At 42.5% G+C, this 20,758-nt stretch overlaps 1 protein-coding gene across 9 annotated transcripts in view; it reads right to left on the bottom strand.

The window, feature by feature from the left end:
• PTPRG (protein tyrosine phosphatase, receptor type G) overlaps positions 1–20,758 on the bottom strand; it is a 737,058-nt gene that overhangs the window by 150,911 nt on the left and 565,389 nt on the right. For all 9 annotated transcript variants that reach the window (XM_021070772.1, XM_021070771.1, XM_021070773.1 and 6 more), the window contains one exon: positions 153–310. In XM_021070772.1, the coding sequence (XP_020926431.1) occupies positions 153–310 (158 nt within the window). The remainder of the gene's footprint in view (positions 1–152; positions 311–20,758) is intronic.

Genomic DNA, 20,758 nt, shown 5'->3' with positions numbered 1-20,758 from the left:
TTGGAAAGAATGAAAAGAATGAGAAGCAAAGGATAACAACAACAACAACAACAACAATAAATCCTTACGCTGGTGTATTCTAGCAATGATAAACAGTTAAGACAAGACAACACAAGTAAATGCAGAGGCCCCTTTGGGGGCTAAAAAGCTACCTGATGGTAAGAGATGGGGACAGGCCTCCGGAAGACTATCCACTCCACGATTTCACTACACGGTGGGGTAGTCAAAGAGCCTGTGTACCGGTAATAGCTGCTGAGGGATGAAGGCAGGAGGTCCCGGAGGACAAAGGGATCCAGAAAGGTCTCCTTCTCTGTTTGGGGGAAGAGGGAAAAGAAAAGCACAGTGGTTAAGTTGCAATGCTGCAGATGCACAGTCAAAACTCTTGGCACATGGGTGCCACATTGCAAGTCCTGTGTTTGTTTACATCCTGAGAAGCACTAGCATTTGGTGGTGGGAGACACCATGGAAAGCAAAACACTGTTTCCCAAGGTGTGCTCAGAGCCACCGCCCTGCACTGTATTTCATGGGAAAATGGGTTCTCCCATGATAGACAACACGGGCAACACTGCGGTCCCTCCCTCTTCCCCCAGGAAATAGACAAAACACTAGCACAGCAAAGTCAATAAGTCCTGAAGAAAAGAAACAGACTTGGTTTCATCATAGATCCCTTCTCCATTTAATACTTACAAACTAATAATCATGAGCAAAAATTTGGGGACACCCATGAGAAACCAAGTAGGAAGGGAAAATTCTAAGCCAGTTAATTATCAAGTGCAATTCCAAAGTTGGTTATGTTCATTATGGTTTCCCCAAGGCTTAACCCAATTAAAGTGACACCTAACCCAGGTATGACCATGAACTCCTAAAATGATGGCCTTGAAAACAGTCTTTTCCCCACCCCATTTTAAACAAATGTTCAGGGGTTTTCCTTTAAGTAGAAGAAATGACATTTAAGCTGAGACCCAACAGTGATATCTCACAATAACCCTATGAAGAAAGCAAGGTATAGAAGGGGTTACTATCTGCCGAAGGTCACACAGCTCCTCAGTAGTAAAGCTGGGATACGAACCCAGTCACCCTGACACCAGAGTTGGCATAATTCTGACTTGGCTAAAGATGCTAAAATTAATCAGGTGAATATTGTTCAGTGGGGGCAAAAGGGGAGATGAAGAGCATTTCAAGCTGTGGCAATAGCATGTGCAAAAGTCCTGAGGCAGGAAAGAAGAGTGCAACAGAGATGAGGGTGCTGTATCATAACTCTCCCAGTCAGAGTCAGTAGATCATCCAGTTTCCTTCACAAATCAGAGAAGGTTTTGGTCTCTACTTGGGTCTTCAAATGTCTAGCCCTGAATTTGTCTGGATTTCCTCTCTCCATTCAGAGATGTAATAAGGATTGCAGTCTTGCTAATGGCTTGCTTTAGCTCCTCCATGGGTACCTGGACATTTCTCAGGGATCTCAAGCCTCCGGGTTATTTCATGGACATACCTGTGACTTACAGGAATATTATTGCCAAGTATCACACCTCCTCCCTCCTCTTCTTTTATGTAGAACATCTAGTACAGGTATTTGGGCAAATATGTATCCTTAGACTCAAGAGGTCTATGACACTTGGGAATAATGCAAAAACCCAACAGAAATCAACTATATGAGAATAATGAAAACGGCAATTTCCTTGTGGTAGGGATTTGTTGAACAAAACTATTTATTTAGCTTTTACTGCATGCCAGGCGTTATTCTGGGTATTTATATGTTAGAAATATTTAAACAGCACTTACTGTATGTCCTAAGTTCTGTTCTATGAGCTTTACAAGACTGATTTAATACTTAAAATGATCCCATGCAGTAGTACTATTATCATCTCTAATATACAGAGCTGGAATGTACAACCAGGTATTTGAGTCTGGAATCCAGGCTTTCATTATTCTTGAGCCATCAGTATACTCTGTCCCTTTACAACCCTACAGAGCATGCACTTTTTTGGCCACCCCAAGGCATATGGAGCTCCTGGGCCAAGGATCAGATCCGAGCCACAGCTTTGAACTAAGCTGCAGCTATGGCAATGCCAGATCCTCAACCTGCTGTGATGGGCCAGGGATTCAATCTGTGTCCCAGCACTCCCAAGATGCTGATGATCCTGTTGTGCCACAGCAGGAGCCCCAGTATGTACTTTTAATACTCCAACTTTCCAGCTATGGAACTCAAGGCACAGAGAGGTAAAATCACCAAGCCCGAGGTCAACAGTGAAGAGTAAAGTGGAAGCGGTTATTCATGAGCCTGGAAACCTTGGCTGCTTCTCACAAAAGTTTGCAATTCATTTTCTAAAGGGAAAAATGAAATACTAACAAATAAATGCAAAAGTCTTCAAATCATAGGGTTCTATAATCGAAACAACAAAAGCAATTTTAGTTACACAATAGGCCAGAATAACAGTATGGCCCTTCCATCCACTGGTGAGTCTGGGCTTTAATTTAACTGGGGTTACCAGCAGCCAAATGATGGGGGAGAACTCTGCAAGCATGCTTGGTGCTTGGCTGAGACTGGCTTGACTGGGAGGAGGGGATATTCTGGCCTTTGCTGGCCATCTCCGCACTTCCTAGGCTGTGCAAATAGTCCATACAAGGCCCCAAGCAACAGAGGAGGCATAAGGCCTGGCATCATGAACCACAAAATCACTGCCTGCATTTTTCCTGGCGTCATGCTGCAGCACACCAACCTACTGTAGGATCAAGGGCTCTGAACAGAAGGACCAGAATATCTTTAGAATTTCCCCCTAGGGGCCTGCCCCAATATTAGAGTTGCAGTTAAGCACACTATCTGCAGATAGGTAGTAACAAGACAATCCTTGTAAGCCCACGGCAGCAAAGCTCCTATCTAAAGCACCCACTCCAAGAAGAGGCTGTGGCTTTAAAGAACATAAAAAGATAAATCAGGAACACCTGCCCCACCAATCAGAGGTGGCTGGATTTGGCAGGGACTGAGGGAAAGTGCAGGCCTGATCGCTGCTACAAATGTAGAAGGGCCTCTCTGACCAGCACCAATGCAAGGGCTTCAGATGCAGGTTTTGTGTTCTTTTTCTTGTTAAGGCCGCACCTGAGGCATATGGAAATTCCTGGGATAGGGGTTAAAATGGAGCTGCAGTTGCAGGCCTACACCACAGCCACAGCCACGCTGGAACCGAGCCGTACCTGTGAACTTCACCACAGTTTTACTGGAACACCGGATCCTCAACCCACTGAGCAAGACAGCATCCTTAACAGGCAGAGCCACAACAGGAACTTCCAGATGCAGGTTTTGATTTAATTGGTTAGATGGTATTGTCAGATGAGTGGCAGGGTGGGTAAAGCTAGTGGCAGGGATGGGGGGGGCTGCTACTGCTTGGTTGATTCCACCACCATCACTGCCACTGGATAGTAGGATTCTGAGGCCTAAAAGGGCCTCAGACTATATTAGTTCAGTGGGTTTGGGACCAAAGAACATCTCTTTAAGCAAAATCTTACACAGGAGTCAAGCAGCTCAGCCCAAGTGCAGCCGCTGGTGTTGAAGCTGAGCTGGGAATCCCAGGGACACTTTAAAAACCACCAAGTTAGGCCAATTCTTTGATTATGTTGCTGGGGAAATGGGAGACCAAGGCGAAGTAATAGGCTCAAGGTCAAAGACTTGAGTATACAGAGACTCGAATGGGATTCTTTCTTCAAAGAAACCACTAAAGATCTGAAACAGCCTAGGAGCAAAAAACACCATGTAGTGCTGAAAACCAAAAATCAAACCACTACCTCATCAGCACCTCATTTCTGCATCTCTTACAGGGGTTGGTAAAGCGAGCAGATTCTCAGTCTGCTGGACTCAAATCCCACTCCTCCACCAGTGAGCTGCATGATCTGAGTTTCTAAATCTTCCTAGGCTGTTGTGAAGATTAAATAAATCAATACAAGAACGAGGTTCAGAAAGAGCTTGGAATATAGTAAGCATCTCATACATGATAGATATGATTTTTATTCTAATTCTTATTACTTGTATTACTACTGTTGTTATTATTATTCCTCTAAACTACCAAGACCTAGCCATGTATATCTTACATAACCACGTACTTCCCTGAATGTTTGTGGCTGTGTTTTATCTTTTAATTAGATTAGTAATACCTCAAAGGAGCAGCATGTCTGATAGTTTTCATCAACCTGAGCATTCTAGGTTAGTATTTCTTTGCCAAAGTTCTAGCATGAGCTGCAGAACCAACTGATACTTAAAAGCTGTGTGACCTTGGGGAAAAGTCTTAAACTTTCTGAGATACTTCCCTTATCTGTTAAATGGGAATAAGGGGACTAAGGAGACTATTTACCCCTCAGGAGTTGCTGCGACTATTAGTCAAGCTAATACAAGTAAGGGGCTTAGCACAGTGTCTGGTGATCCCTGATTTACCAAGGCAAGCACTTAGCTAAGGGTGGGCCAGCTTATTTTCTGTTTTAAGCCAGGAATTTGCAGATTTTTCCTGGAAAGTGCCAGACAGTAAATATTTTAGGTTTTTCAGGACAAGAGGTAACATCAAAGATGTTATATAGGTTCCTATATAACAAACACAGTTCCACAACCTTAGTAACAATGTTAAAAATGCTAGTAGCAACTGAAGACAATTTTAAAAGATGTACATCTCCTAATGAGAAGAATGGAATTCTTGGTTGGGGGAGGGAGGGGAGGATAACATTTCACTTAGGGTTCACATCAACTCAGGGGCCACACAAGAAAAGTCAGTGGAATGGATCTGGTCATTGGGTCATACCGTGTCCTTTCAATTTCAAGCCAAGTGTTGGAGGGTGGGGGCAAGTGTTAGAAAGTCATCTTGGGGGAGTTCTGTCGTGGCTCAGCAGTTAACAAACCCTACTAGCACCCATCAGGACACAGGTTCAATCCCTGGCCTTGCTCAGTGGGTTAAGGATCTGGTGTTGCTGTGGCTGTGGTGTAGGCCGGCAGCTGTAGCTCTGATTCGACCCCTAGTCTGGGAACTTTCATATGCTGAGGATGCAGCCCTAAAAAGACACAAAAAAACAAAAAACAAAAAACAGAAAAGAAAAAGAAAGTCATCTTGGGAGTCAGAGCCAGAATTGGGGGTAGGGCATGCTATGTGTTCAGGTGCCATTAATGGTCATTTTTTATGAACATACATTACAGAATTCTTGAGTTGTCTTTTTCTCTTGAGTCTTTTAAGTTCAATCTGAACATTAATTTTCACAGATCTTTCTGAAAATTCCACTTCCTGCTCAGTCTGATAGGAGTACTCCACTGAATGGGATGCTCCTAATGCTTACCTGTCAGTCAGACATAATTTTATAAATGGCACCCCTGTATTTCTGGCCCTGCCCACAAAGCCTGAATAAGCCACAAGGCACTCAACTGGCTGGACAAGACTGGAATTTATTGAGTACAGACTCTGGAAAGAAGGAAGAAGCTTGGAGTTCCCATTGTGGCACAGTGGAAATGAATCCAACTAATATCCATGAGGATGTGGGTTTGATCCTTGGCCTCGCTCAGTGGGTTAAGGACCCGGTGTTGCCATGAGCTATGGTGTAGTTTACAGACATAGCTCAGATCCCACATGGTTGTGGCCACGGCTGTGGTTGGCAGCTGTAGCTCCGAATCGACTCCTAGCCTGGGAACCTCCATATACCTTGAGTGTGGCCCTAAAAAAGAAAAAAAAAAAAAAAAAAAAGAAAAGAAGCCACTTTTTAGTTTAAAATGAGGACCCTCCCACTGCGAAAATCTTAATAAATGTACACATTATAAAGTGGAGGGATGTGCGAGAGCCAGGCCCCTGGATTGAATCCTAATTGGTCTACTTGAAGGTCTGACCTAAGACCACCAGCTTCCCTCTCTGTGAACTGTTTTCTCATCTGTAAAATGGGATTATAATAATATTGACCTCATCTGGAGTTTTACCTTATCAGGAGAATATTAAATGAATTACCATTAGATAAGACCTTAGCAGAGTGTCTGCCATAGAGTAAGCACAGACAAGCACTTGTTAAAGGAATCCTATTACAATTATGGGCAGTTTGAGTCCAAAGCCATCCTCATCAGAGCACCCTGCCTCCAACTTTTATCCTAATTAGTAATTTGAATTCAAAACATTCCTATCCAAGACACTTAACTAGTTGAGAAAAATATTTGAAACACTCTTATTCCACTATTCATTCCATTATACCATAATAAGCAGGTACTGTGCACTACTAGATAAAAGAATTGAAAAGGAATGACTCTCATATTCCACTTTCAAGGATCCCAGTGCTGTATGCAGACAATATTATATTTTAATAATTAATTGTTCATCAAAGGAAAAGATGAGGAACAGGGATGCTAAATTCAAAGTTATTCAAATTGCGAAAATGAATAATGTATGACTTTTATATTAAATACACACTGTATTAAGTAGTCTACATTTCACCCAACTCTGTCTTTCATTTTTAAGCATTTTGAACGGTAATATGAATAATCAGTTAGGGGAGGTTTATTTAGAAAAAGAAATACCTTATTTGAATGCAAACGGAGTATATCTAAAGATGATTAAATTTTTCTTATCAATTAGAAAATTTTGTATGAGGGCTTTAAAGTCATGGTCAACCATTAAACCTAGAGCGGCCCAGTTATCCTTGCAGTTTCCTTTCAACATTAAATTATATCTGGCTCGATTCTGTTCAATTTCTTATTTCTGATAGCAGTGCCAGGAGGCAATCTTTAATTAAAGAAAATTTGAAAGATTCAAACATGCATAATTGGATTAAAAATGTGATCATTAAAACATTAGATGATAATCAACTGATTGATTGCATTTTCCAGTGTGTTAATAACCTAATACTTTCAATGCTTTGGTTATATGTGAAAAAAGAAAGTCTTTATAAAATATGATGATCAACATGGAGACGAGAACTATGTCGTATCAAGAACTACGGAATTATACCAAAAGCACACACACACACACATACACACACACACACGTGAACAAAGTACTTCATTAGAAGGTGTATGGACAGAATGTAGTGGTCCTTGGAGAAAGAAAAACAGTCCTACTCCCAAAACAAGGAATCAACCGACTTTAGGGAAGTATATAAACTAAGACTAGAAAGCCCAAAGCTTTGGTATTTTGCCTAATGATTGGTTTCTTTAGGGTTTCCCAAAACTTTGTGTAAGGAAAAGCTATTCATTTTTTCTGAAAAGCTTAAAATCACTGGGGTAGGACTGGCCTTCTGCTTCATATTGAGGAAGGTAGGGAGAGGTGACAGTGGAAAAAAACTGGGTACTAGGTCACGCTAAATGGAAGATTTATGACAGTGCTGCTCAAATTTAATGTGTATGCAAATCACCTGGGAAGCTTGTTAAATTATAGATTCTGATCCAGTAGGTCTGGGATGGGAACTGAGATTCTGCATTTTTACTAATGCTGACCATACTTCAGAAGCCAGTTTCTACCAGGACTGTGTCAATGGGCTCCTCTACCCTCTGCAGCCTCATCTACTGCTACTTGCTGACTCTTAGGTTGGGCCATATTGACCTCTTGGCTGTTCCAGGATCACATTACCCCAGGCCTTGGCACTGGCTCTTTACTCTGCCTGGAACACTTTTTTTGCTGCTCTACTCATGACTGGTTTAGAACCAAACACTTTTCAGCTGCTAACAACTCAGTCATATTTGAATGACACATTTCTCAATGAGGTCTTTCCTGACCACTGTCTTGAAAATAACACCTTAAGGGCAGGCTGGCTGAGATGGAAGCATTTGACCACAAAACTTGAAGGCAGAAGCAAGCCATGTGGCTACCTGGGGAGAATTTTCTAGCCAGAGAGAAAAGCCATTGCAAAGGGATTCTGCCTGGTGTGTGGCTAGAGTGAAGTGGAGCAAAAAAGGGAAGTGGAAGAAAAGTTTAAGAGCCCCAAATCTGACAGCTCTGGGAGGAAAAAAATCTGCTGCTGGTTAGGATAATCTGGAATTTGGACAAAAACTGTGAAGAGGCCAAAACACTAGACACTGAGTCAGCAGCTCTAGGTTAAGTCTGGACTTGGCATAAACGGTCTATGTGATCTGGGAGGAGTGATGGATCTGACAGGCTGGTGACAGAAGGGCCTGCCCAACAGGAACAGGAAATTGGGATCAAAAGTAAGAGCCTGAGGGCCAGCAGCCAGGGCCTTTAGGAGCCTGGCATCTAGAAGACATCAAGGAAGTCAGGGAGCATTACATTGTAATTAAGATGGTTGCAGAGGCCTGCCAGAGGGAGCTGAGGTACTAATTTTATGATGGAAATATAAAAATGCAACCTGCTCTATCTCACTGCGTGTTGACTATTAGACATGTCATCTCTCTGCCATCAATAAGAAGGACGAAATGGCAAAGGCAGGTCAATGAAGTGGGGCTGTGGGGCTGGACCATTTTCGAGATTTAGCTTCGTGACAGATGATTTTAAGGAACAAGCACTACACTGAAGTTACAACAATGGGATCCTGGGGAAATCACCCATGAATCACAGAGAACCGCAGGGTCCCAAAGAGTTTCAAAGGACACCAGTTCTACTTCATTTACAAATAAGGAAAATGATGACCAGAGAGGGAAAGTGACTGAACCAAGACCACACAACGAGGTGTGTGTGTGGTGGAGTCTGGGTCTCCCTTTTTACTACTTGATTCCGTATCCCTGGGTCCTGGATTCCTTGCCTACAGCTGATATAAACACAATGAGGTGATGAAATCTCTCCAAAAACTGAAGAACTCATTTAGCTTTTTAAACATAAATCTAATCCCGACATGGCCCAGCTCAAAATCATCCAGTAGCTTCTTACCTCGTCTAGAGTAAAATCCCAGCTCTTCACCATGGCCATGAGGCTCTCCATGATCTAACTCAGCAGCCCATCCTCTTCCTTATTGACCATCACCTTCATCCTCACCTTTCCGTTCTCTTTTTCCTAGAATACTTGCCCGGCCCCCACCCCTACTCCATTTGGTGATTCCTCTTCATTCTTTAGATCTCAGTTCCAATGTCACCTCCTGAGAGCCAACCCTGAGGGCTCCATCTCAGGACGTTCCCACTGCTATTAACTATCTATATCCCATCTGGTTTATCTCCTTCCCGGATGTGTTCACTTGTCTCCTTTCTGTCTCTCAAAGTGCCTGATGGTTCCATAAGGGCAAAGACCTTGCCTTTTTCATTTACTCTCTGTATCTACCATCTAAAACACTGCCTGGTGCCTATAATGATGTGAAAAGAGAACAAACAAACAAACACAGCACTTGGTATATTTTGAATAACCAACAGATTCTAGATACATTTTTTCATCTCCAAGTCACCACCAATCATAAGATGCATCATTTCAAAACCACTCATAAAGGCAACATGTTGCTAATTAAACAATGACATAATATCAGCTGGAAGGTACATCTCGATTTTAAGGCTGTTAAAATATAAAGAAATAAAAAAATTGCAGCTATATATAGTGATGGAGGTGAACCAGACTTACTGTGGTGATCATTTTGCAATATATATTTATATCAAATCATTATGCTGTGCACCTGAAACTAATATAATGATATGTCAATTAATCTCAATAAAAATAGGAAGGGAACGAGAGCTGCAGACCTGATGAAACAAGATATTGATAGCACCCAAAAGGATTCACACTGAAGATCCCCATCAGCTTCCTGAGTTGACTAGAAGCAGGGTCCATAGCCTGTTTTGTGACTGCAGTGAAGGAAGCTCACAGCACCAGGTAGCAGCAGATACCCATCTATTTATACTGTTTCTTGTCCAGCCTCAGTTTACCCTCTACTGACCTGAACCCCAGACCCACTCCACACTGGATGTTTTGTCTTTTCACTAGCTTTTATTTACGGTGCCTGACAACTCAGTGCCAGGCCCTGCACTGGTCTTTCTCACAGAAAGGCCTCCAACCCTGTCAAGTGGGTATCAGCATCTTGGGAGGGCTGATGCCTCACAGTGGTCACAACTGTACAGACCTGTGTCTCACAGTCAGTGTAACTGGTTAATAATAATTTTGTGGGTGTTGTTGCGTTTTGCTTTTTTTTTTTTCTTTTTTCTTTTTAGGGTTGCAGGTGTGGCACATGGAAGTTCCCAGGCTAGGGGTTTGAACTGGTGCTACAACTGAAGCCTGTGCCACAGCCACAGCAACATGGGATCTGAGCCACCTCTGCGGCCTACACCACAGCTCACGGCAATGCTGGATCCTTGACCCACTGAGTGAGACCAGGGATTGAGCCCACATCCTCATGAATACTAGTCAGGCTTGTTTCTGCTGACCCACAATGGGAACCCTCATTTTTGTTTTTTTTTTTTTTGTTTTCTTGAAGTGGACTAGAGGCTCCATTATATCAAGACTGTGGCCCCTTACTGTATGCTCAGCACCCAAGACAGTATCTTAGAGAGTAGATCCTTAACACATGGCTGAAAAAGTTGATCAAACTAAGTCACTCAGGAGCTCTGAGTCAGAAGTGGGGAAACTGTAGCCCAGTCTAGCCTAGTACCTGTGTTTGTAAATAAAGTTTTACTAGGACACAGTCATGCCATTACTTAAGGGTTATCTATGCCTGCTCTCAGGCTGTAACTATGTGGTTGAATAGTTGCAGCACAGAGTGTATGGCCAACAGAGCCTAAAATATTTGCCATCAACCCCTTTACTAAGGTTTGTTGACCCCTGCTCTTCTGTGAAGGGGATGGGGACAGTTTTTAAAAGGGATGTCAACAAGCAATAGTATTCAAGCATGAATGGAGCAAACTACATGGATATGTACAGAGTGTGGAGCTTATTTCTGCCCCTAAAACAGCCTCCACTAGGGGGCAGAGTTTTTAATTACATACTCCTTGGCTGTCCCCATAGGCAAAGTCCAGAGAAAATCTGAAAGGCCCATATTATGGCATGTTATTGCAGGGTCTGAGCAAGGCCTGCTTGAGTGGGAGAGAGCCCATCTGATTAATCAGACTCTTGTATTCAAGGACCCAGGGAGCTGCTCCAAGGTCATGACATAGCAACTCTACCCAGGTTCAAAGACATCTAGTCTCCTTGAGTTTATTCATGGTTTCTGTTGGCCAAATGCAGCATTTTGATTTAGGGTTTATGTTTTTTTTTTTTTTTTTTTTTTTTTTTTTTTTTTTTGTCTTTTTGCTATTTCTTGGGCTGCTCCCGTGGCATATGGAGTTTCCCGGACTAGGGGTCTAATCGGAGCTGTAGCCACAGGCCTATGCCAGGGCCACAGCAATGCTGGATCCGAGCCGCGTCTGCAACCTACACCACAGCTCATGGCAACACCAGATCGTTAACCCACTGAGCAAGGGCAGGGACCAAACCCGCAACCTCATGGTTCCTAGTCGAATTCATTAACCACTGCGCCACGACGGGAACTCCAGGGTTTATGTTTGAATAAAGCATATGTTGACATTAATATTTCCAAAGAGAAACTAGACAGAGAGCACAGTCTTGTCCACAATTAAGGAAATGGACATGACACATGACATTTAAATTACATAGGGTTATATAGTGACAAAAACCCAGCATCACCTACATGTTTCTGGCCGCCGTAACTGACATGGTGTATATATTCTTTTAGCTTCCTTTTGAGGCTCAGGCAATTACTTAATTTACAGAAAAGAACCCAAGGCACAAATTTACAGAGAAGAACCCAAGGCACACAAGAGTTAAGTGATTTTGACAATAATCAGGAAGTTAGTTGATGCTAGAAAAGAAACTAGCCCAGCAGATCTGCAAAGAGAATGCATCTGAGTCCAACACAACTGGGTTCAAAACACTGCTCTACTGTCATGAGCTGGGACAAACTAGTCAATCTCTATGAACTCCAGTTTACCCATCTGTATGAAGGTTTAAGAATTCTTATCTCCCGTGCTACTGCTGAGATTAAATGAGACTGTATGTAAAGAGGTATGCACACAGCCAGGGGTTAATGGATGAGAGGTTGTTTCTTCTTTTCATTCTTTTCTGGTCCCTAGTCCACTACCCTTTTTCCTTACCACTGCCTTCCTCATTTCATTTTATTTTCGTAGGACCCAACTAAGTCAAGCAACATACAGGCAGTGATGGGACAGAATTCAGAGCTCCCAATCATTTCCTGTCACCATATGGCCTTCCCCATCCTCACGTCAATAAGCAACAACAATAATGATGATGCTGTGTGTGGCGGGGGAGGACTGGCAGTGATTACAGCTGACACTGAGTACTGACCGTATGCCAGGCACAGGTATGTACAATAAGTCACTGATTCCTCAGGACAAACCAATATGGATAAAGGTATTACTATTACTTCCCTATATGGTTGAGGAAACCGAACCACAAGGAGGTAACATATGCAGGCTGTACAACTAGTCAAAAGCAGAACTAGTATTCACATCCACAGCCTATGCTCTTGGCCACTTCATGACAGCGCTTTTCCTATACCAAGGTGACATGCATAGAATAGGGCAAGAAAGTCACACCAGGCGGCCCCAAGTACTTCATCAAGTAGTTTCGCAGTAGGTAACTGGAGAGAGACATTTTTTTCCATTTATTTTCTTAAAGTATAGTTGTTTACAATGTTGTGTTAGTTTCTGCCATACAGCAAAATGATTTAGTTATATATATTTATATTATTTTTCATATTCTTTTTTTTTTCTTTTTAGGGCCATATTTGCTGGGTTCCCAGGCTAGAGGTCCAATTGGAGCCAAAGCTGCCAGCCTATGCCACAGTCATAGCAATATGGATCTGAGCTGCATCTGTGACCTACGCTGCAGCTTGCAGCAATACCAGATCCTTTAACTCACCAAGCAAGGCCAGGAATTGAGGCCACATCCTCATGGATACTAGTCGGGTTCTTAAACTGCTGAGCCACAATGGGAACTCTATTTTTCATATTCTTTTCCATTAGGGTTTATCACAGGATATTGATTAGAGTTCCCTGTGCTATACCGTAGGGCCTTGTAATTTATCCATTCTATATATAAGAGCTTGCACCTGCTAATCCCACACTCCCAATCCATCCCCCGGCCCTTGACCCTCCCCCTTGGCAACCACAAATCTGTTCTGTGAGTCGGTTTTCATTTCGTGGAAGTTCATTTATGTCTTTTTTTAGATTCTACATATAAATTATATCATATGGAATTTTTAGACATGTTTTCAAAATCTTTCTTTGCTCTCCACATCCCAGTGAAACAATCAGGACAAGGACATTTCCCTGGGCTTCCACAGTCCCATTCAAATGATAACATACTGACGAAGAAGGCTGGCCAAATGAGAACTAGCCTCCAATGCAAATCTAATCTAAAAGGAATCACTTCTTTTTATGTAATGATTTTTATTTTTTTCCATTATAATTAGTTTACAGTGTCCTGTCAATTTCTACTGTACAGCAAAGTGACCCAGTCACACATACATATATACATTCTTTTTCTCACATTATCCTCCATCATGTTGCATCATAAGTGACAACAGTTCCCTGGGCTATACAGCAGGATCTCATTGCTTATCCATTCCAAATGCAATAGTTTGCATATATGAACCCCAGACTCCCAGTCCATCCCACTCCCTCCCCCTTGGCAACCACAAGTCTGTTTGAAAGAGAAAGACAAATACCATATGATATCCTTATATCTGGAATCTAATATACGGTACAAATGAACCTTTCCACAGAAAAGAAACTCACGGACTTGGAGGAATCACTTTTGAAGTCTTTTTCTGTCTTAACACGATTGTTAACAATGCTATTAGTGATAAAACAGAAGCCCCTCAGCATCCCGTTTCCTGCCTTTGGCTAAGAAAAGAAATGGAAATAGCCCATATCTACAGTAGTGGTTCTGATAGGCCGAAATCCAGGAAATTGTGGAAATGGCTTAAGTGCGCCTGTTTGATTTTGAGATCAAAAGGGTTCAGATAAGCATCTGCCCTTCCTGGATCCATAACAGACATGCTGCATATTTATAGCACACTTCAGGAAAGTTCCATGTAATTAGATGCTGGCAACATAAACTTCAAAGGGATAATTTTGTCGTGCGTTAAGATGTTCAAAACTCTCAGTAGCTTGTAGATAATATAACACTGGGTTTCCCATTTAAAAGGGAGAAAATTTGAATAATTGTTCTTAAAGGTTAACATTAAAACAGAACCCTCTTTAATTCCATTGAAATACATTTGGATTATGTGGTAATTTTGGCAAAATCAAAACGGAAGCCCACCTCTGTAAAATGTGTCAAATGTAATGACCCAAGTGGGGATTTACATTGTCCCCAAATAAACTACTGTGTGAAGGCAACCCTATTAGTAGAGCTGTAATAGCTACCATTGAGATGAGGCAGGATTGACAAACTTTTTCCATAAAGAACCAGAAAGTAAATATTTAAGGCTCTGCAAGCCAGAGTCTCCTTGTCACAACTACTCCTGCCACAGTAGTGCAAAAGCAGTCAGAGAGAGTTGTAAATGAATGGGACTGCTTTGTTCCAATAAAACTTTGTTTACAAAAAGAGGCAGTGGGGCCAGACTTGGCCCACGGACTCTTATTTCCTGACTTGTGATTTCAGGCCACACACCCTTCCTTCTTGGTACTTTCCCTGTCTTAAAGCATTTAGCACGAATACCCGTGAGGCAGATAATTTCCTAATTCCTATTTCCCCAGGTGGAACCTCAGGCACAGAGAGATCTATACAGGGATTTATACACGATCACACAGATTCCAAGCTGGAGAGCCAGGATTCAAACCCAAGATGGCTGGAACTCTGAAGTACTGTTCTAGAATCCGTGTTCAGTAGTGTTCCTAAGGGTCAAATTTCAAGTGAAAAAATACGAAATTCCATTTCTCTAACAGGATTCCATAATACAGACTTTTTATAAAAATTCATTCCAAAGTTTCAACTGCTTTATTCATGTGAGTGCCAGAGATGACTCTGCAAGCAAATAATAGTCTCTTTGACCTTCAGCATCAAGAAAGGCAAGGATGGAAAAAATTACTTATGAGATTAAAATTTTTCCAAAGGCAGGGGAAATCCTCTTGATCATTCCTCCCAAAACCAATGAACCAGCACTTACTAGGCACTTGATGGACAGAAGGATGGATGGACTCTGTGATTAAAGGAGCTTAAAGTTCACTTACACAAAAAACAGGCAAGAACCCCTAATCCACATCAACTCGTCTCTGCTCAATCTCTTGCTGCTGGATTATAATAATGCAGATGACCATCTCTGCCTAATAGTTTACTTTCTTCCAAATGTCTCTTGTTTTAGGATCTGTCTTCTTCTGAAGTCCCAGCAGGTGAGATATGAAGAAAGAACAGACGTGGATGTACCAGTTCTCACCACTAAATGCAGTCATTTGGCAGGATAGTCACATATGTTTGCACATTAACTTTACCACCTCCCTTTCTGCTAGATGCCTGGATTGAGTCTAGCTATTCTAGGACTTTGTCCCTGGATCTGGATCTGTTGAGCTGAGGATGTGTATCCCAGGGCAGGGAAGAGATGGGGGGAAAACACCCCCAAAGTGAGCCCAGTGAAGAAACTAGTCAGTTGGGGAATTATTCTGCAAAGGAAATTTTGATCTTTCATAGACCCAACTTCCATTGCTGAGTTTTAACAAGAAAAGCTTGCAAGAGCCTCATTTTGTGACATCACTAGAAGGTTGCTTTTAGGTGATAATTCACCTGTACTTAGATGCTGATAACTTTTTTTTTTTTTTTTTGCCCTTTTGCACCCCCAGCATATGGAGGTTCCCAGACTAGGGGTCTAATCGGAGCTGTAGCCGCCAGCCTACGCCAGAGCCACAGCAATGCCAGATCTGAGCTGCATCTGCGACCTAACACCACAGTTCACGGCAATGCCAGATCCTTAAACCACTGAGCGAGGCCAGGGATCAAACCTGCAACCTCATGGTTCCTAGTTGGTTGGATCCGTTAACCACTGAGCCACGATAGGAACTTCAGATGCTGATAACTTTCATTGGGTAAGTAAGGTGTAGGACTACACTTGCCTATGTTTATCCAGCTTGCTAATGATAGGCATCTGAGGCATTTCTGGGTTTGGCACAGTTAGGAAAAACCATGCCATGGACATTCTCACATTCTCGTGTACAACTCCTGGTGTGCTTTTATTTGGGTTCTTCTAAGGGACATACATGGCTGTGGGACTACTGAACCAACTTTTTCAGAGGAGCTTGGGGAAGGAGGACAGGGAAAAAAGTCATCTCATTCTGACTGATGTCTGAGGCAATTTCTAACTGCACCCCTGACCCCCCCCCCCCCCCGCCATAGTTCCTGTGAAGGAGGAAGATACCTTGACTTGGCGGTGAGCCAGGTTGGGGATGGGAAAAGAGGGACAGTCAGTCAAAGCTCTGTAATCAAATAATCACAAACAAGTTTCCCTTCAAAAATAAAAGACTGATCTTTCTTAAATGACTGATGGGAAGGAGTGGTTAGTGTTTCAATGCCTTGCTAACAGTTTTTTAGAATATGTACTCATACAGCCTGGTGGATTTTCTTTGGGTGGATATCATGCAAAATAATAAAAAAATACATAATTCAAAAAACTCTAAAGAAAAATAGTACATCTTTTTTAATTGATAAGATATAATGTACATTTCTTAGCACCAGTCAATTGGGTACAACTACTTATAAGGGAATTGGTACCTTTTTATACCAATTCACATAGAAGTTTATTTATTTTTTAATGGGTTTTGAAAAAATAACAACTAGACTCAGCTTTTTGAATCCAATGTTTCTATCAGGTGTGGCTACTTGAAAGTCCTGGTTCTTATATACAAAAAGCATCACAAATGACTGGATTAGCATGGTGAATAGGATTCACAATTTCTCCCTAAATCTCTCCTCTCCAGGGGATGCTGGCAGTAGTGTAAATAAAATACTCGATTAGATACATTTCAGTCCTTCCATCTATTGCTCAGTGGACAGACAGGGCTGGAATCAATTGCAAATCACCTCTCTTCATTCTATTTCTATTTCTCCATGCTTCTCAAGTTTGTCAAAGTTATAATTTACATTAACAAATCAACATCTCAGAAAGAGCACTTTCTGCTGCCAAGAGATTTTTAGGTATATCTCCCCAATATTCAAGAAGCAATTTCCCAGAGCTCAGTCTCCAACATGCCACTGCTATACTGGTGCTGCCCGAAAACTTACGTTCCCTTGTCTGCCTGGAAAATCTCCACATGCTGTTTACATGTTAAGCATCACTTTGTCTGAGATGCCTGCTCTATACCCCCAAGTCTGAGTTAAATCTGCTGCTTCTCACTTTTTAATGTAATTACGCACTTAACTGTATGTCTCTCCAGAGGGCTGGTGCATGCCTGCTGTGTTCTCTGCGCCTAGCGTTGTGGTGGACTTAGATTAGGCATTTAGTAACTATGCACCAAAGGAACAAACAGTGCCTGTGAGAAGCTCTGGGGATTTTCAAAGTGAGAGGATCAAGTCATCAATTTTTTGGCAATGTGATTAGGAAAATGTCTTTGGAAGGAAGATGTGAACCTCTGGGCCAGCCACGGGAGGTCCCCCTAAATCTTCCTTCTAGAGACAAGATGCTGGGAGGAGGCCTATTAGTTGCTGTGCCTTGAGGCTCCACTGCAGCCTTCACACAGAGGCCACTTGCAGTGGGATGTTCGAGCCAATGACGACACTCGGTAGGGCTGGATCATCCCTGTCACCTGTGCAACAGAGGACTCCTCTCATAGGCAGTGTCGGCTCTGGTGTCCTCCAAGGGGCCAGTCCCAACTTCCTTAGAGCTGCCTTCAGCTAATCTTCCAGCTTCCCTCTCCTTTCAGAGGTATCAGACCTGGGTTAGGTCCTAACATGCTCCCCGCCCACCCCTTCTCCCTCTCCTCTTGATTCTTCCCAGGCACTCCTTTCCTATCAAAACACTTACTTGCACTCAAAATGCCATCTTGGCATCTGCTTCACAGAGGACCTTAATGACCCAATGGCAATGGGTGTCTGGTGTGACCAGATCCCTCACTGCCATTTCAGCTGAGGGAACACACAAGATCCTTCCTACTTAAAAAAAAATTCACTTAATGAAGAATTAATATTCTAAGATATAACTCCCAGAGTGAAGAAATAAAACCCAATTCTGAGCTGGAAGAGAAATCCATATTGATTTTTTCTTCATACACATCTCTATCATTGTTCCCCAGCCAAAGACTCTGTGAAGGGCACGATTATTTATGTCCCATCACATTAACAGATCATTCAAATCCCTCATAGGACCTTCAACTTAAAATGCTTCTAGTTCCAACAAAAATTTTCTTTAGCAATTTCAGATGTTCATCCTCTCTCGAAAGAATGACAGAAGGGATGAGGGTTATCACCATGGGAGTCAGCAATGGCCCCAGAACTGAGGGCAAAATCAAGTTTCCAGGAGTTCCCGTTGTGGCACAGCAGAAATGAATCTGACTAGCATCTGTGAGGACGCAGGTTCAATCCCTGGCCTTGCTCAGTGGGTTAAGGATCTGGTGTTGCCATGAGCTGTGGTGTAGGTCACAGATGTGGCTCAGATCCTGAGTTGCTGTGGCTGTGGCGTAGGCTGGCAGCTGTAGCTCCAAATCGAGTCCTAGCCTGGGAACCTCCATATGCCACGGGTGCAGCCCTAAAAAGACAAAAGACAAAAAACAAAAAAAAAAACCAAAATCAAGTTTCTAAGACATCATCCTACTTCTTTCTCTTCCCAATCAAAGCAAAACCTGAGTGCCTTTTAGTTCCTCCTCCCTTTCCTCCAATTTTATATTTGGATATTTTTGACTTATTTGTGAGTTTACTCGATGCACTCATTTGGCTAATATTTACTGAGCATCTATAAGGTTTCATGAACGTGTGGGTCCTACCTGCATAAAGCTTACGCTTTAGAGGGTAATACTGGAGTAAATAAACAAACAAGGTTATTTGAGATACTTTTAAGTGCATCAAAGAAAGAAGTCTAAGATGATGTGACAGGGAGTATTGGGAGGGGGGAGAGGGTGGGAAATTTGACAGGATAATTAAGAAAGAATTCTCTGTGGAGGCAAGATCTGAACTGAGACCTGAAATAATTAGAGGGAGACACCTTTGCTATGAGCTGATGGAAGAACTTTTCTGACAGAGGAAACAGACACAGCAGATGCAAAGGCTGGAGGGGTAACAGTCCCACTGGTTGGAGGGAGAGGGACTGGCATTCCCTTCCCTTCCAGGGAAACTTCCAGGTCCAGGAGGGCTGGACTGTATCTGTTCTCAACAGTGCATCAACCCAGGAGTTGATACAGTGAGCACACAACACTTTTGCTCAGTAAATAAGTCAAGTTCCTTTGCAGGCATTTTTTTTGCAGGTCTCCTCTGACTTTTCAATTAGGTGGTGGAGGTGAAACCATATCCCAGGCAACTCTGCTATCTTGCCAGTGACAGGTAACATATCCCTACGTAAAACTGCCTCTTAAAGGGTAACTGTGGATAATGGGGAAGGATAACATGATTATGCCGGAACATAACTCATGAATCAAATGATCACTATGCAGTGGGTTTACTGAAATCTGGGGATCTGGGGGCTAAAGGAAGCCTACTGCTTGCCTTTACATATGGAATCTCCTTCCATTATCAGTGTGGGAATGAGATTACACAGACCTATTTAAATGCCAAAGCTGATAAGGCGCTTCCTCTCAGGCTAAAGAAGAGGTACCTGTTCTGAAACTTCTATAATTCTTTCTCTTTTTTTCTGTCTTTTTACGGTCACACCTGGGGCTTATGGAAGTTCATGGGCTATAGTTCGAATAAGAACTGTGGCTTCGGGCATACACCACAGCCCAGCAACACTGGATCCGAGCTGCATCTGTGACCTATGTCATAGCTCATGGCAACACCACATCCTTAACCCACTGAGCGAGGGCCACAGATCAAACCACATCCTCACAGACACTATGTTTCGTTCTTAACCTGCTGAGCCACAACAGGAACTCTAGATTCTAGAATTCTTCATGGGGTTTTTGTATGACAAAAGGAAGAAGAGCCAGGGGGAAGGAAGGTATGTCCATCATTGAGTACATTTCAAACCCCCAAACTCATAATCTACACCACGGACTGGAATTTCAAGAAGGTGTTTTTGTCCATTGAGTGTTCAAGGGGAGCTTCTGGAAAAGAGCTCAGAGAACACAGCGTGTTGCCCAGAACACAAACTTTCTTTGCACTTCTGAGGCTGCCCAGAGTACGGTGCAAATTTCTCTACCTACCATACCCACCATTATTACTATCAATATCAAATCACAAAGGGACGGACAGCCCAAGTTTTGGCAAAGGTGTTTTGTTCCCCAGAGGACCTGTCCATACCACCGACTTCCCAGCTCTGTGTGAGGGGTCTTCTGCAGAGACATCAACTGAAATGGAGAAAGAGTGATGGGAAATTTCCTACAGTGAAAACCTCGATGAGGTGTTTTTAGTCATTCTATCTTTCTCCTTTCACTAGGTTTTTTACCGTTGACAGCTGCACGATCGAACAGTTTATAAGAGCAGAACAATTAACCCAAAACCCTACTTACTTCAACTGACCAGTGACAACCAGTTTTGTTTCCCTGAGAGAAAGAGGGGAAGAAGTTTGTTAAGCTCTGTAGAGTTGGCTAATGTCTAAAGACATCCTCCCAGGAAAGTGTGAAGATGTTTTATCACAGCTGTGAAGATGAAGGGGAGATTTATTATGGTTACTAATGCTATTTCTGTCAATGTCTTTGGAATTCTAATTAGATTATTAAAACTTTGCAAATCATTACATTACC

This window comes from Sus scrofa, chromosome 13 (genome assembly GCF_000003025.6).
Source record: "Sus scrofa isolate TJ Tabasco breed Duroc chromosome 13, Sscrofa11.1, whole genome shotgun sequence".
Taxonomy (NCBI): Eukaryota; Metazoa; Chordata; class Mammalia; order Artiodactyla; family Suidae; genus Sus; species Sus scrofa.
Note: the sequence above shows the minus strand (reverse complement) of the source record. Positions and strands in the feature narration are given on the sequence as shown.